The following is a 17,500-nucleotide window of genomic DNA, read 5'->3' as shown; positions in this document are numbered from 1 at the left end:
ACCAACACACCTTGGAAAAATAGATACTGGACACATTATGATTTTTGCAATTTTTTGCAAGTCTTTGTCGGCCTGTCTGGTGTGTGTTTTGTGGGAGGAGTGGGACACATAACCGATGATTACTGTTGTTGTGTGTGTAGGGGTGTGACAATCACATAACTGATGATGATTGGCTTGTGTGTGTAGGCGCGGGACAATCACATGTTTAATGATGATTGGTGTGTAAATGTAGGGGTGGGACAATCACATAACTGATAATGATTAGCATGTGTGTGTGTGTGTGTGTGTGCGTGTGTGTGTGTGTGTGTCTGTGTGTGTGTGTGCCAGAGTGCGACAATCACATGACTAATGATGATTGGTGTGTGTGTGTGTGTGTGTGTGTGTGTTTGTGTGTTTGTGTGTGTGTGTGTGTGTGTGTTTGTGTAGGGTTAGGGCAATCACATAACCAATGATGCTTGGCTGGTGAGTGTGGGAGTGGGACAACTACATAACTGATAATGAATGGCTTGTGTGTGTGTGTGTGTAGGGGTTCGACAATCACATAATTGATGCTGATAGGCTCGTGTGTGTGTGTGTTTGTGTGTAGGGGTGGGACAATCACATAACAGATGATAACTAGCCTTAGTGTGTAGAGGTGGGACCTGATAATGATTGACTGTGTGTAGTGATGACCACATACCTGATTATGATTGGCTTGTGTAAAGGGGTGGGATGACCACATAACTGATGATGATTGGCATATTCATATTGTGAACATATTGAATGTACATAATCATTCATTTATTCATTTTCCTTTGGCTTAGTCTCTATTTCAGAGGTCACACAGCAGAATGAACTACCAACTATTCCAGCAACCTTTGTGTCAGATGCAAACATGCAATTTTCAACATTCCAACACATAGTTACAACTGACTTCAAGTTGGTTACAGCAGTGAGCATTTTAGGATGTCTATTGAGAAGAGAAAATCCGGACGTCAGGTCTCGTAAATGAAACTTCAGAGCTAAAAGGAATGTCAGGCGGTGTTTCGTGAGCCCTTGCGTTAGAGCCATAATGATCGGCCACTTCAAATGAAGCAATTATCAACGGCGGAGGGAGCGAGAGCACAAGTGTAATGCCATACAGCGTGGCTATTCACGTTGCCCCGCGTCACACTAAACAGATTGCCTTTGACAGCTCCGATGACTGTAGACACTAATGCGCTGTTTAGAGCTTCAGAGAGCTACTGGAGGAAGACAAATTCAATTTGTCCAGTCTGACAGGTGGATGGAGAGTAGGCGAGAGAGAGAGAGAAAGAGAGAGGGAGAATGCCTGAAGGGTGAGGGTGATTTTATTGGCCTCTTGTTTACATGACACGACACTTTCTTGGCTAATTTTGTGTTGTCGGGAAATGGTGGATGAGATTAAACAATTAACAATATCAGAAAGCAAGTAATTGGTGTGTATATTAAAGGGATAGTTCACACAAAAATGAAAATGTACTGACTATTTATTTTCCCTTAAGTGTTTCAGACCTTTGTGTTGTTGAATACAATTAAGTTATTTTGACTTCCAAAAAAAAAAAAAAAAAAAAAATCATTGTATTTGCTAATTTCTTTTTTAAGGTAAGTGCTTGCAAGCTATTTATGTGGGCTGAATTCAAACAAGCAAATTAAATCGAACATGACTAAAATTCATTTGTTTAATTTTAGCCCATATAAATTGTTCGCAACCACTTATGATGATGATGATGATGATGATGATTGGCCTGTGTGTGTTGATGTGGGACAACCACACACTTGATGTTGACTAGCTTATTTGTTTGTGTAGGGGTGGGACAACCACATACCTGATGATGATTGGCTTGTGTGTAGGGGTGGGACAACCACATAACTGATGATGATTGGCTAAGAACACAGGTGATGCTTTCAAAGGATTTTGAAAGCATCACTTGCAATTTATACGCAAGTCGAACATTACTTAATTAAATTAGTTTGCTTAAATTCAGCCCATATAAATTGTTTGCAACCACATAGCTTAAAAACAATTAGTAAATTTGCACACTTTGTTCTCAATGGTAGTTCAAAGTGCTAAGGTAAGAAAAGAAATACATAATAAGTTAAGATACAGAATAGGATTATTTGAGATGTGTAAACAAATGGTTCAGCACTTTTATTTCAAATTTGTGTGTGTATATATATATATATATATATATATATATATATATATATATATATAAATACATGTACGGTAAAAAAATTATTATAAAATAATGTTGATACTCAAAGTTTAATTTGTGAATTACAAAGTCTCGGAACAGATCGGGGTAATATATCTGGCATGTTACCCAAGGACATAGAGGTAGTAGAGAAAGGGGATTGGTAAAATGAGGTGCCGGATCAGATTTCAGAGGTGCCGGATCCGGATCGGGCGTGTTCCGGCACAAATTAAGCCCTGATGATACTGTTTTCTATGCAAATATATTATAAAAATGTTATTTATTTCTGTCAAGCTGAATTTTCAGCATAATTCAGTCGTCAGTGTCACACAACCTGACAGAAATCATCCTAATATGCTGATTCAACGCTCAAGAAATGCTTATTATTAACAATGTTGAAAATGTTGATTTTTGGATAGCACATATTTGGTAATGTAGATGTTGTACTGAAGCAGGGAATATTCATTTACAATGAGTAAGGGCAGAAGGTTGCTGAATAACTACTGAGAAATTTCAGCTGCTGTCTGAGCTTTCACTGCGTTTCTACACCTCCCTTTCTTCATTTGTTCAATACTTTTTTCCTATGTCATTTTATTTTATTACACACAATTTATTTTGTAAATGAATTAGATGTGTTTTCTTTTCATATATGCATTTCTTTGGCTGTTACCAACATCTAGGGAAAATTTCAAGTCAACAGCACCTTTAAAAGAATGTTTTCTGATATATATATATATATATATATATATATATATATATATATATATATATATATATATATATATATATATATAGTATATATGAAATTATTGTTTTATAGCATTTATATGTTTATAGCATATTATATATAAGTAAATAAATCTTACTAACCCCATACTTCACAATACAATGTGACAGATTTTAAGCTTTTTATCAGATAAATACTACAATAAATACTATTTTAGAATGGTATTTCTCCTGTGACTACGGGGGAATAATGTAGTCATATAGTTGACCTTTTGGGTGTCATGAACAGTCTTTATAGAAAAAGATCCTTCCTAAAGTTATTTATTAGTAGAGAAAATAACAACTTAAGAGTTCAGAGTGACAGAAGGTGGAATAAATACTGACAGTTTTGTTTCATATGAAGTTAATTATTCTTTAAACCAAAAATATTGCATCAGTTTGCCTTTTCAAGTGTTTGTCAGCCAGTTTTAGAACAGTAAACGAGTGTGTGTGGATCGTGTCTGTCTCTGGCAGCTGTCTATGAGGTCAGTTTAATCAGTAAAGCTGTTTAATTCAGCCCAAAGTGAAAAGCCCTGCAAGTGTCGACTGTTTTTTTGTTTTTTTTCCTGAAGCAGAGAATACAGCTTTCTTCCCAGACGTAAACAAACTGAGCTTTTTTTTTTTAACAAGACAGATATTTTCACACAAAAAAAAGTAGTCGATTTTAATAAACGTCAGATGAATCTCTTAGATCTTGGATATAAAAACGGGGTGAATAGCGTATGCAATTTAGCATCAGCGTCATTATGCTTATCGGCTGAACGATCTGTAAATTGCCCTCATTACCTGATGTAATCTGCAATTAAAATGAATTCATAATGAATGTCATGGAGGGATATCAAATTTTTGCCTGTGAGCTATTACCCCATTTTGCCCATGCCTTTTTCTAGAAGCTTACACAGAGTTTTCTACTTTGTGTGTGTTTATATCAGATAACAGTTATTATCTTCCCACAGTTCCTCTTTTTTATGAGACAGTGGATGCTGGGTTGGTCTTTTAGAAAACTAATAAAACTTGCCAAGTCTGCTTTTCATTTGTAAGTATTAAACGCTGGTGTGAAACTCATTCTGCAACGTTTGGGTTGCAAACATAAATTATGCCTTATGTTATTTTAATTCATTCAATCATTTTCTTGTCTGCTTAGTCCCTTTATTAATCCTGCGGAATTAATCCACAGCGGAATGAACCACCAACTTATCCAGCCAGTTTTTACACCGCGGATGGCCTGCAACCCATCTCTGGGAGAGATCCACACACACAAACACACACACTCATACACTACGGACAATTTAGCCTACCCAATTCCCCTGTAGCGCATGTCTTTGGGAAATCATGGGGGAAACCAAAGCACCCCGAGGACACCCATGTCAAAGCAGGGAGAACATGCAAACTCCACACAAAAGCGTGAACTGAGCCGAGGTTCGAACCAGCGACCATCTTGCTGTGAGGCGACAGCACTACCTACTGCGCCACTGCGTTGCTCCTTACGTCTTTTGTTGAAGTATTAATTCTATTAAAGAAGCAGTGTGTAAGTTTGACACCCAGTGGTTGGACTAGGTATTGTACGTCAGGATCAAATCACAAACAAGTGCAGGTTGTTAGATTAAAGACATCAACACCCTGACTATCAAGCCTAAAGGCTGGTTTGAGTCATGTTTAAAATAAATGAAACACGATAGAAGGATTATTTCCCATATTAAAAGGAGTTTTTGTTCCAACCAACACCTGAAAATTCAATTTTAGAAAGAGCTCCTATTTTTCTTTCAGTTGAACAACAGAATAAACCGGTAATGATCACCTCAGGTGCACATCATGTGCTTTATTCAATGTTAAATGCTAATAATGAGTTTTAAAGTCATTTTACGTGATATTTATTGCCGTACTATTAAAAGCAGCAGCAAATAGCTTGCTTCAGATACCTTAGAGAATAAAATAAACCATCTGAAATTGAACTTTAGAACTGAGAACTAATGCAAACCAACACATATCAGTGATTCAGCATGTACATTTAATAATGTTAAAGAGGTTTAATATGTCTTAATGAGATCCTAAACCTTACCATTTCGTTGGAGTGCGGTGAGTGCACTATTCAGTGCTTCTGAATGTATTTACATTTCTGTCAAATCTTAAAAATCAAACAAACCGTTTGAAATTAAACATTAGAACTGTCACAGCTGTGAACTTGTGCAAGCCTACACATATCAATGAGTCAGCATATACATTTAATAATGTTCAAGACTATAAACATTACCTTTTCGTTGGAGTGCAGTAAGGGCACTATTCTGTGCTTCAAAATGGCTTTATTTCAATTTCTGTTGTGTTCCGTCTGGTGCAAATTGCTTATCACTGCGTATCCCATCACATAACGTGTTGTTAGGTCATAGCAACCAACTATGACACCTAAGCAACTGCATTCAATAGCATAGCAACTAGCTAAAACTCCCTGGCCATGCGCTGGCAACCACTCAGAAAACCCTAGCAACTCCATAGCAGTATCATTTCAACCAAATACAACATCCAAGCAACTGCATAGCAATGTCCTGGCAACAATTTAGAACATCCTAGCAACTGCATAAAATATCATAGCAACTAGCTACAACTGCATAGCTATGCCCTAGCAACCCCTCAGAACATCCTAGCCACAGCATAGCAATTTCATGGCAGCCACCTACAACACAACTACACATCAATACCCTGGCAACAATTTAAAACACCCTAGCAGCAGCATGCGGTATCATAGCAACCGGCTACAACTCATCAGCAATAGTATAGCTCAATCTACAATTACACAAAACACCATATAGCAACCATATAGCAACATCATGGCAACTAATTACAAAACCCAATGAACTGAATAATCAATGACCTGGCAACTACTCAGAAAACCCTAGCAGCTGCATAGCCATATCATAGCAACCAACTACAACTGCATAGCCACGCCCTAGCAACCACTCCGAAAGTCCTAGTCACAGCATAGCAATGTCATGGCAACTAACTACAACACCTAAGCAACTGTATAACAGTGCCCTGGCAACAATTTAGAACACCCTAGCAACTGCTTGTAAAATCATGTAAACCAACAACAACTGCATAGCAATTCCCTAGCAACTACTCCTAACATCCTAGTCACAACATGGCAATGTCATGGCAACCAACTACAACACTTAAGCAACTACATAACAACGCCTGGCAACAATTTAGAACAACCTAGCAACTGCAGAGCAATATCATAGCAACCAACTATATTATCTAAGCAACAGCATAGCAAACTCCTAGCAACCACTCCTAACATCCTAGTCACAACATGAAAATGTCATGGCAACCAACTACAACACCTAAGCAACTGTATAGCAGTGCCCTGGGAACAATTTAGTACACCCTAGCAACTGCTTGCAACATCATGTCAACCAACTACAACTACAAAGCAATGCCCTAGCAACCCCTCCTTACATCCTAGCCACATCATAGCAGTGTCATGGCAACCAACTACAACGCGTAAGCAACTGCATAACTACACCCTGGCAAAAATTTAGAACACCCTAGCAACTCCATGTAATACCATAGCAACCAGCTATAGCTCATTGGCAATGGTACTTACACAAAATGCCCTTGCAACCATATAGCAACATCATGGCAACCAACTACAAAACTTGTTAGGAACTGCATAGCAACATCATAACAACCATCATCAGCACCCTAGCAACTGCATAGCAACCATAAAAAAACTCATGCATCTTATGGCTAGTTTAGACAGTCTTTCACTCATGTTAAAATGTAGAGCCAAATGTGTGTGTGTGCGTTTGTGTGAGTGTGCGTGCGTGCGTGCGTGTGTGTGTGCATGCAGTGCATGCACATTTAAGAGCTTTAGAGCTTTCTGTAAATCCTCACGCAGCTCTGTGTTGTGTTTAATGTCTAGATTAAGGCCCACGCTGTCATTTACAAGCCTTAATATCATCAGATTACACCATTAAAGAGCGGCCAAACAAAACCCTCAGCAAATAACAGGCATCTAATGAAAGCAACTGCACAAACAGCCATCAGCCGAGGAACATTCTGCACTCGGAAAATCTAATGTGGGGACTGACAATCACACCACAGGGACTTAATGCAAGTACACGGCTAAAATATGGCCTACATTAGATATAGGTTGCATCCAACTTACCGGCCACTTTATTAGGTACACCTTACTAGTATCGGGTTGAACCCCCTTTTTCCTTTATAGCTGCCTTAATCCTTTGTGACATAGATAGATTCAACAAGCTACTGTAAATATTCCTCAGAGATTTCGCTCCAAATTGACATGATAGCATCACGCAGTTGCTGCACATCCATGATGCGAATCTCCCGTTCCATCACATCCCAAAGGTGCTCAATTGGATTGAGATCTGGTGACTGTGGAGGCCATTTGAGTGCAGTGAACTCATTGTCATGTTCAAGAAACCAGTCTGAGATGATTTGTGCTTTATGACATGGTGCATTATTTTGCATCAAGTATATAAGAGAAGATAGGTACACTGTGGTCATAAACATATGGACATGGTCTGCAACAATACTAGGTAGGCTGTGGCGCTGACATCATGCTCAGTTGGTACTAATGAGCCCAAAGTGTGCCAAGAAAATATCCCTATACCAATACACCACCACCATCAGCCTGAACCGTTAATATATAAGGCAGAATGTTGACACTGAATTCTGACCCTACCATCCGGATGTCGCAGCAGAAATCGAGACTCATCAGAGCAGGCAATGTTTCTTCAATCTTCTATTGTCCAATTTTAATGTGAGAATTGTAGCCTCAGTTTCCTGTTAATATCTGACAGGAGTGGCACCCGGTGTAGCCCATCCGCCTCAAGGTTGGACGTGTTCAGAGATGCTCAACTGCAGACGTCGGTTGTAACGAGTGCTTATTTGAGTTACTTTAACCTTATTCTTTTATAGGAGCCATTCTCCTCTGACCTTTGGCATCAGCAAGACATTTGCGCCCACAGAACTGCCGCTCACTGGATATTTTCTCTTTTTCAGACCTTTCTCTGTAAACCCTAGAGATGGTTGTGCATGAAAATCCCAGTAGATCAGCAGTTTCTTAAATACTCAGACTAGCCCGTGTGGCACCAACAACCATGCCACGTTCAAAGTCACTTAAATCACCCTCCCCATTCTGATCGTCTTGACCATGTCTACATGCCTAAATGCGTTGAGTTGCTGCCATGTGATTGGCTGATCAGGAATGTGCGTTAACAAGCTGTTGGACAGGTGTACCTAATAAAGTGGCCAGTGAGTGTATACAGTATTTTTCACAGTTTCTTATTAATACATGAATACAGCATATGCAAACGGTTATTCTACTTTAGCATCATACATCTACTCATTCTTACAAGCCAAAATTTGAGTATTACTGCATACGGGGCGGGGCGAGGCAGTGGAGCAGTAGGTAGTGCTGTCGCCTCACAGCAAGAACGTCGCTGGGTCGCTGGTTTGAACCTCGGCTCAGTTGGCGTTTCTGTGTGGAGTTTGCATGTTCTCCCTGCCTTCACGTGGGTTTCCTCCGGGTGCTCCGGTTTCCCCCACAGTCCAAAGACATGCGGTACAGGTCAATTGGGTAGGCTAAATTGCCCGTAGTGTGTATGTGTGTGTGTGAATGTGTGTGAGGATGTTTCCCAGAGATGGGTTGCGGCTGGAAGGGCATACCCTGCGTAAAAACTTGCTGGATAAGTTGGCGGTTCATCCCGCTGTGGCGACCTTGGATTAATAAAAGGACAAAGCCGACAAAAAAATGAATGAATGAATGAATGCATACGGGGCGGCGACACTGCGGCTCAGTGGTTGACACTGTCGCCTTACAGCAAGAAGGTTGCTGGTTCAAGTCCTGGCTAGGTCAGTTGGCATTTCTGTGTGGAGTTTGCATGTTCTCATGTTGGTGTGGATTTTCTCCAGGTGCTCCGTTTTCCCCCACAGTCCAAAGACATGCGCTATAGGTGAATTAGATTAACTAAGTTGGCCATAGTGTGAATGAGAGCCTATGGGTGTTTCCCATTACTGGGTTGCAGCTTGAAGGGCATCCGCTGTGCTAAACATGTGCTGCATTAGTTGGCGGTTCATTCCTCTGTGGTGACCCCTGATGAATAAATGGACTAAGATGAATTAAAATGAATGAGTAAAAGCCTGCAGGGCTAATAATGATGACTTTACCTGTGTTTGCTGCTCTCTTTCTGCTAATTGTGGTATTTCAACTTCACCATCAGACTTGGTGTGATCTCCAGGTTTTGAGCAGATCTGTGAGCGTGTCAGCTGACTCTCTGAGGTCTTCATGGGTGGCAGGGTTTGATCTCCCGCTCAGGGTTCAGCGCTAACAAGTCTGAACAGCAGCAGACGCAGGTGAAGCGCTTTAACAAGAAGAGCAGAGGAACCTGTCTCACCTCCTAAGACCACACGCTTCCTCCTTTCTCCGCCATCCTTTCGTCTCTCTGGGAATGGCGCTACTTGCTTTCTTTTCCTTTCTTCTCTCATGTGTTCCTCTGATCCTCGTCGTCTGTTTCCGTCTGGATGTGACACAGATCTGTGTGTTTTAGATCTCCAGTCTCGTGTGATTCTGCTCAAGAGTTTTTCACAGATTTATTTCTGTGATTGTGGTTTTGTCTTCTAGTAGACTGAACAATCGAGAGCTGGAAATGCAGCATGCTAATTGTTAACATTGCTAATGATTTCTAAAAGATTTAGAAATCGTAACCCTTGTTTTAATCTCCTCTCGGTTAGACTCCTGCAACTCTTTGTACATTGGTCTACCTCAGTCAACACTCTCTCGGCAACAGTTGGTCCAAAATGCAGGCGCCAGATTAATAACAGGAACTAAGAAAAGAGATCATATCTCCCCTGTCCTCGCCTCATTGCACTGGCTACCTATAAAATACAGGGTTGATTTTAGAACTCTTCTTTTCGCTTATGAAGCATTGCACAGTTCTGCCCCGGCCTATGTCAGTGAACTTATTAGGCCTTACCGTACGTTCACACCAATAGCGGCGAGAGCATCCAAGGTTGCTCTGGCCGCCCTGGCGACACCGCTGTCTGCCTTCAACTCCGCCGGCGAGAGCGTCAAAACTCGCTACATTGATCTCGTATTTAAAAGAGCCATTGCAGCATATCAGTTACATTCCTGCATAAAACATGTTTCTATCGTGAAAATGTTGCGCACTTCTTATCAAATTCATATAACAATGGAAGATCAAGTTGCGTGTGGTGTGGCTTTGCTCTATTTATCCAATATGTGTCCTTATGTCTGAAATATCCTGAAGCAGCTATGCTGTTTTGTTTTGTCACGTCGCCTGAGATTCCCGCTTTTTAAAGATAAATATATATAACATTAATGCACATTAGTAACTCGCCAGTAACTTATATAATACATATTCCTGTAAGAAAACATCGTAAATAATTGGAAATCCGGTGACCACAATCATCAAACCCTTGGGAACAACTGTGGTCGGAACCAAAGTTCACAGGTCTGTGTTCTCTGAACTCCTCTCAAGCAGACGTCTTCATTCGGATTGCTGGCCGCTGAACTGCGTCATAGCTCATTACCATAAAGTTTACTTGATTTCAACTCTCCTCGACGCCCACGCCGGCAAAGACGCGCCGCGCTGCTCCTCGCCGCTTATCGCCGCTGGCTCTCATTGAAAATCAATGACTTCCGGCTACTTTGACGCTCTTGCCGCTTTCGGTGTGAACGTACGGTTATTCAGCTTGTAGACCGTTAAGATCAAATGACCAGTTTCTTTTGTCTGTCCCTCGGTCTCGCTGCAAATTAAAAGGTGATCGAGCTTTCTGTGTTGCGGCCCCAAGGCTCTGGAACAGCCTCCCTCTGAACATCAGGATTTCTCCTTCATTGGATGCTTTTAAATCTAACTTAAAGACTTATTTTTACTCTCTTGCCTTTGAGTGACTCATTTATTTTATTTGTATTTTAGTATTACTTTTAAACATTTAGGGCCCTATCATACACCCGGCGCAATGTTGCGCAAGGCGCCGCGCAATACTTGTTTGGTAGTTTCAGCTTGGCGCAAGTGTCGTTTTGAGGCGTTGTGCTACGCTGTTTAAATAGCAAATGCATTAGCGCTCATTTGTGCGCCCATAGGCGTTCTGGTCTAAAAAGGAAGGCGTTCTGAGGCGCACTGCTGGCGCGTTGCTATTTTGAGAAAATATAATAGATTTTTCATTAGACCAAAACAAAGCCAGTCTAAACTCCGGCGCTTCGTTTACGCACTACTTAATACGCACAAGAGAGCAATAGGCAAATATCTTTAAATATTAAAAAAATTGAATATTAAGGATATATATATATATGGGATATAATAAGAATACATATTGGATATAAATATAAGGGATTAAAATATTACAAAACATATTATTTTCCAGCCTACATAAATATGAAAAATCACTGCTTTTATGTCTTCTTCATCTCGGGAGGCTTTTTCAGTTCATTCATAACAATTTGCTTTTGTATAATGTTATTATTATTAGCAGTATTATTTATTATATCCATATTTATATTTGTTTTATTAAAAACAAGCTTAGATTTGCCCACCTGTCAGGTTTTAGACCATATGGGGCACAGCATGTGTTTTAGGATATAACTCAGGTTTTTGAGCACACTTCGTTATTATTATTCATTTATTCGTTTGCTGGAAATTAGAACTGAATTTAGAAATAGTTTTGAAACGAATATTTGCGCTTAACAAACGCAATTAATTATTTATAGACTAATTGATGTCTGTGCGTAAAGGTTTCCCTATCCAAGAGCGAATTGATCCATTATCTCTCATTCTCACGCAGTAGATGCTCTGTTTAACAGTTTTCTGTTAAAAAAACTGTCAACTGTTAACTGTTTGCTAGTGAAATGCTCATTTTTTCCACTTAGACTTACTTTGCGTCCTGTAAATAGCGAATGCGCTTATGGCGCGACGCAGCTGACTCTTAAAGGGAATGGGAGATGAGACTCTAATTGGTTTATTCTCAAAACACACCTATAACTCATTAACAAAATAAACTCAACCCTTTTAGACCATGCGCCATGGCGCAAAGCAGATTTTCCCGTCCTTAAATTAGCAAAAATGCGTTCTGACACGCCCTGAAAGCGTTTGTGCCCTGCGTTTTGCGCTCTGCGCATGGACCGTCAAAATAGAGCCCATAGATTTCCTTGTAGTTTTAATAGCAGTTTTTTTTTTGTTTTATTGTCTAGTTTATTTTATTGTTAAGCACTTTGGATCAACTCTGGTTGTGTAAAATTGTGCTCTATAAATAACCTTGCCTAGAAGTAGCGCAACTGGTGCTATCTGTTCCCTTTGAAATAGACTGGACAAAGAGTGACGATTGTTCACCCACAGACAGCCCTGACTGCTTTCAAGAGCTCAAGATAAAAAACACACATTAGCTGCAGCAGTCACTGCTTTCATTTAAGTTATTCGTTGATCAGATTATTAACAGGCCTATATTTACCGTGTGCACGTGAACATCCTTTCATTATCAAACACGGTATGTGTTTTCACTCACCTGCTTTCTTTTGCTTACAGTTATTTTCGTTAATATGGTTTAATTATATATTTTTCACAAAAACATTGCTTAATGGAAGATTACTCCCTGTTTATGTGTTGTAACTGGTGATCTGGGACTTTTAGCCAGAACAGATTACTGTGCATATTTTAGATACATGAACATAATTATTTTTTAAATGTAATGTTTTTTAAAGAAAAGTTTTGTTGAATTAAAAAGTAACACCTATAAAGCTATATTTTCCTTGTTTTAACACAATAAAAAGTTGTGTCTAAGAAATACTTATTTGCTGTGGTCAAAGATAAATTTGATAAATCCTTAATTTTGAGCCCTGAAATGTCGTGAAATAAAAACTGATTGCATTGCGACTCAACCCATTTGCTCATGCACACTGAGCAAGCTAATACACAATGCACATAAAAAGTGAAATGAATGAGGAGGCATGTGGACATAACACACAATGACTGTAAAAAATATGGACGACGCGACAGCCCTTTTTCCCATTGAACGCCTTGAGGGCAAAACGCCTGCTTGACGGGCACAAACTGTCGCAAAAGACTGCTGAAATTGGAGCCAGACATGCGCAGAAGGATTGTCTGATGGAGCCAGAGGAGGAGCCGCGAAAATAAGCAGAGTCGAGCTTCCAATCAAACGCTTTATGTAAAATCAACTACGCCCCCCGAACTTCTCAGCATGCGTTTGCTGTCATATCAACACAAATGGATGTAATAACGTTAACAAATATGAGGGTTTTATATATTCAATCGCGCCAGCTCCAGGCCGCAGCGCATAACTTACTCGCGGCGTCGCGGGCTGATTCCGGCTCGCATGCGGCAGCGCCGGCTCGCTCGGCCGCCGCATCTGGCTCGATTGACTCGGACTGGAATCGGGCAGTGAGTCCAGGCATCCGGAGTAGGTCCAGCAGAGGTAACATTAGTCAGTCTGAGCTCTAAGAGATAAGTCTCCGGCAGGCGAGAATCTAGCCTGAACTGTGTTTTGCTATCTGGGTGGCTAGGCGTGTATCAGCAAACTAATAAAGCCCGAAAAAAGCCCTGAACTTAGCGAATAAACAGTGTTCCACCAGGATCATGTATGTCAGAAACTATAGTTTACTGCTGAACTCATTTTGTCATGGTAAAATAACACAGAAATCGAATAATAACATTTCAGTCTACTTCAGTCTCCTGCCGAAGCTCAGACGCCGCGCTTTGAGAAACTGTCAATCACAGCTGTCAATCACGATGACACGCCCAGCATTAAATTACTGCTAAAAACAAACTGTTTACAAAAATGAAGATCTGCACCTATTTCAGCACAATAACCAGTGCCTTAATCGACCACGACTATCTTTCGGGACATTTTATTGCAAGTGTAATATTTTTTTTTATTTGGGCTCAAGTCTCCTTCATTAACACGGAGGAGGCGGGCTTTATGATTTGTACTGCAGCCAGCCCCCAGGGGGCGATCTAACGGCCGAAACCTTCACTCGAACGTAGGCTTGCGGCACACTTGATAACACAACATCTAAATCAAGTCATTTTATCTTGTCAAAGTCAAATTTAGTCATATAAAATATATTTTTCTCAACAAGAAAAGTGTGGCTAGTGAAAATGGCGAGTGGCTAATGTTGGAAATCTACAAGCCACAGTGGCTGGTGATCAAAAAAATTAATATCAAGCTCTGTGTATATACAAACACACGCAAACAAACAATTAAACAATAAAGATTGTTTCATTTTCTATTTAAATAAATGTGTGTGTGTTTTTTACTCTGTGACATTACACTTATTACATCCAATGTGAAGAAAAACATCAAGTTCAATGTCTCACTGAAATATTTGATCATGAAACCATGTGTAACAGCAAAAAAGAGGATCATGACTGATAAAAGCAGTGCAGTTTAATTTGATTATGATTAACGCTAATATGTGCATTTGATTATGATTAACGCTAATATGTGCCTTTGATAAATGTTTAACTGCTTTTGCATGAGAACGTATCAAGCCTGTCATTTTACATATCTGCTATCGTCATAAAATACTAATGATCAAACCGGACTATGAAGTAAAATCTGTGTATGTGTGTGTGTTTTCTCTCTTTATTAGTTTAATTTTGTGGGTAAACTCCTGGGTCCTCGAGGGAACTCATTAAAGAGACTGCAGGAGGACACGCTGACCAAGATGTCCATCCTCGGCAAGGGATCCATGAGAGACAAAGAAAAGGTATTCTTTCAGTCCTTATCATCACTGTTTTTCCCCTCAGGCTGTTAAAGTCCACATGAACCGGAAGTTGCAACCCTTTTTTTGTTTCATATTGTGATGCAGTTCCTAGAGAAATGGAATATTTAATGAGAAAAAGTGGGCGTGGCATGTATTTTTTTTACCGTAAGCTGATTGGATGTAGGAAAGTAGGCATTTCCTTCAGAAATATCTGGAACTGGGTTTTAGAGGAGGAGTTTTACCTAACCTAACAGACTCCTCCTCCTCACCATTTCTGTTTGTTGTCAAAGCTGACTGTTGAAGGGGCGTGGCTAACATACTTAAAACCTCAGACAGACCTAATCTGAGAATTTAACTGAAATCAAACAGGAAGTTTAGATTTCAATTTCGGATTACAAGGACACTTAGTTTTTTTCTTAATGACATGCGCAGATGTATTGTTCATCTCAAAACTAGCAATGCGAGCTAACAAAATCAACATGGTTAGTTATGATTTCGTTTATACTTTAATCCGAGTGTACGAGGAAGGAACTGCATCTTTTTTTTTCTTGTCCAGTCTTTCAGCACGCAGTCTCACTGTCTCGTCTGTCACGGATGAGAAGCGTGTGAATGATCAGCATTGTATGTGGTGTTTCTGCACTGCTGATTGAACGGATCAATAGATGCTGATGGGCCGTTCCTCCCGCCGCACCTGGGAAAGAGGGATATGGTGTCATAAAGAAATGCTGAGCTCAGCATCCTGTTAGACAGAGAGCGAGAGAAAGAGCGAAGGAGAGACAAAGGGACGGAGATATACAGTCTGACAGCTTTTTTGGGCAGATTGGCAAACAGCAGATTTGTTTTTCAAGCGTTTCCCTCAATTGACTTTGGCTGTTAGGGTTATTCAGAAGTGTTCTTCCACTTAAAGTGATTATGTTTAGTTATTTCCCCTTTTTTATGCAATTGATTTGTTTTAAAACCATGAGCTTACACACTACCTGACTAAAGCCTTGTCGTCGATCCCAGTAGTAAGAGCAACGAATAATAACTTGACTTCTAGTTGATCATTTGGAAAAGTGGCAGAAGGTAGATTTCTCTGAGGAATCATCTGTTGAACTGCATCCCAGTCATCACTAATACTGCAGAGGACCTACTGGAACCTGCATAGACCCAAGATTCTCAGAGAATTCAGTCAAGTTTGGTAAAGGAAAAAGCATGGTTTGGGGTTAAATTCTGTTTTGGGCCATGCGAGAGATCTGCAGAGTAGATGGCAACATCAACAGCCTGAGGTATAAAGACATTTGTGCTGCCAATTGCATTACAACCGCACCCCCCGGGCCCCCACCCCCAACACCTGACTAGGTGAATTAGGCTAACTAGGCAGGTTAGGGTAATTAGGCAAGTTATTGTATAACAATGGTTTGTTCTGTAGACTATTAAAAAAATGTAGCTTAAAAGGGCTAACTGAAAAAAAATTTCAAAGATGATTCCTTGGATTTACTCTTTTTTTACGTTAAGTGGTTGTAAACAATTTATTTGTATTGAATTTAAACAAATAAGTTAAGTTGAACATTATTAAACTTAATTTGTTTGTTTAAATTCAACACAAATAAATTGTTTGCAACAGTTCTGCATGCAACACTGTTTTCAGTGTAATTTTGTCCAAAAATGTTGTTTAAAAAATGAAAAACTGTTTTTCTTCTAGCCAAAATAAAATAAATAAGACTTTCTCCAGAAGAAAAAATATTATCAGACATACTGTGAAAATTTCCTTGCTCTGTTAAACATCATTTGGGAAATATTTAAAAAATAAATCAATTCAAAGGGGGGCTAATAATTCTGACTTCAACTCTATATGATCTTTTCTACCGACATGATTGCTGCCATTTCTTTGATAAATTTTTCAGTTCTTGGCTCAGTGATCCTTTTCCAATTAAGAGCTATTATTTGTTTATCCTGTAAAATACATGTCAATGAGTCGGACTTCTTTTTTTCGTCAGGGAGGACTGGCAGGATATATTCCTAGAATAAAAAAAGCCTCCAAATGGGAGTTTTTTTTTAAGATAGGATTTGGTCAAACACATCAAATGAACTATCTCTTTAAGACTGTTCTGAATGACCTTAACTATAACAACTTAACTTTTTATGTGCACCATAAAAGAGTCAGGAAAGCCCATAATACGCATTCTTTAAATTATTGAAGGTCCCATGAAGTGCTTTGAAATGTGCATCTTTATCCAATGTTTAACATATTCTCAACCGAAAAATTAAAAGAGGTTGGGACATAGAGTAGCTCCTCCCCTTTTATGGGACAGCCAATAGCATTTCCTTTCATCACAGCTATGGCAGTTAAAGTAGTCGAGCTCAAGCACATAAAAATGGAAACCAAATGAGAAGCGTCTTGAAGAGGGCAGGGCATGTGAGATACTAGAGAGCATTTGATTGGACAGGAGATTTGATGAGAAACTGAAGATTGAGGTGACGTGAATAAAATCAATGATGCATTTAGACAGAAGCAAACTGCAAGCTTTTCAGATGTTTGTATCAGTTTTATATTTTCTAAATGCAAATTTTGTCTCGATTTTGGAGCACGCTAGCTCATAACGCACTCATACTAACATCTAAAATAAACTTTATTTTAATTTCACAGGACTTTTAATATTTTTTTACTAACACTGCGCATGTGGCGCTGGCTTTTGAGTGGTTTCTGAATAGCTGAAGCGTATGTGATTTTGACGTGTGCGTGTGTAAATGCGCTCGCAATTCACAGGAAGCAATCTTTTCCATTCAGACAGCCGCTTCA

The 17,500-nt window shown here is 39.6% G+C and overlaps 1 protein-coding gene across 4 annotated transcripts in view; it reads left to right on the top strand.

The window, feature by feature from the left end:
* khdrbs3 (KH domain containing, RNA binding, signal transduction associated 3) overlaps positions 1 to 17,500 on the top strand; it is a 218,123-nt gene that overhangs the window by 121,982 nt on the left and 78,641 nt on the right. For all 4 annotated transcript variants that reach the window (XR_012394869.1, XR_012394868.1, XR_012394867.1 and 1 more), the window contains exon 3: positions 14,605 to 14,721. Coding sequence is in view for 1 of the 4 variants with exons in the window: in XM_073931403.1 (XP_073787504.1) it covers positions 14,605 to 14,721 (117 nt within the window). In the remaining 3 variants the exon portion in view is untranslated. The remainder of the gene's footprint in view (positions 1 to 14,604; positions 14,722 to 17,500) is intronic.

Source organism: Danio rerio, chromosome 19 (assembly GCF_049306965.1).
Source record: "Danio rerio strain Tuebingen ecotype United States chromosome 19, GRCz12tu, whole genome shotgun sequence".
NCBI lineage: Eukaryota > Metazoa > Chordata > Actinopteri > Cypriniformes > Danionidae > Danio > Danio rerio.
Note: the sequence above shows the minus strand (reverse complement) of the source record. Positions and strands in the feature narration are given on the sequence as shown.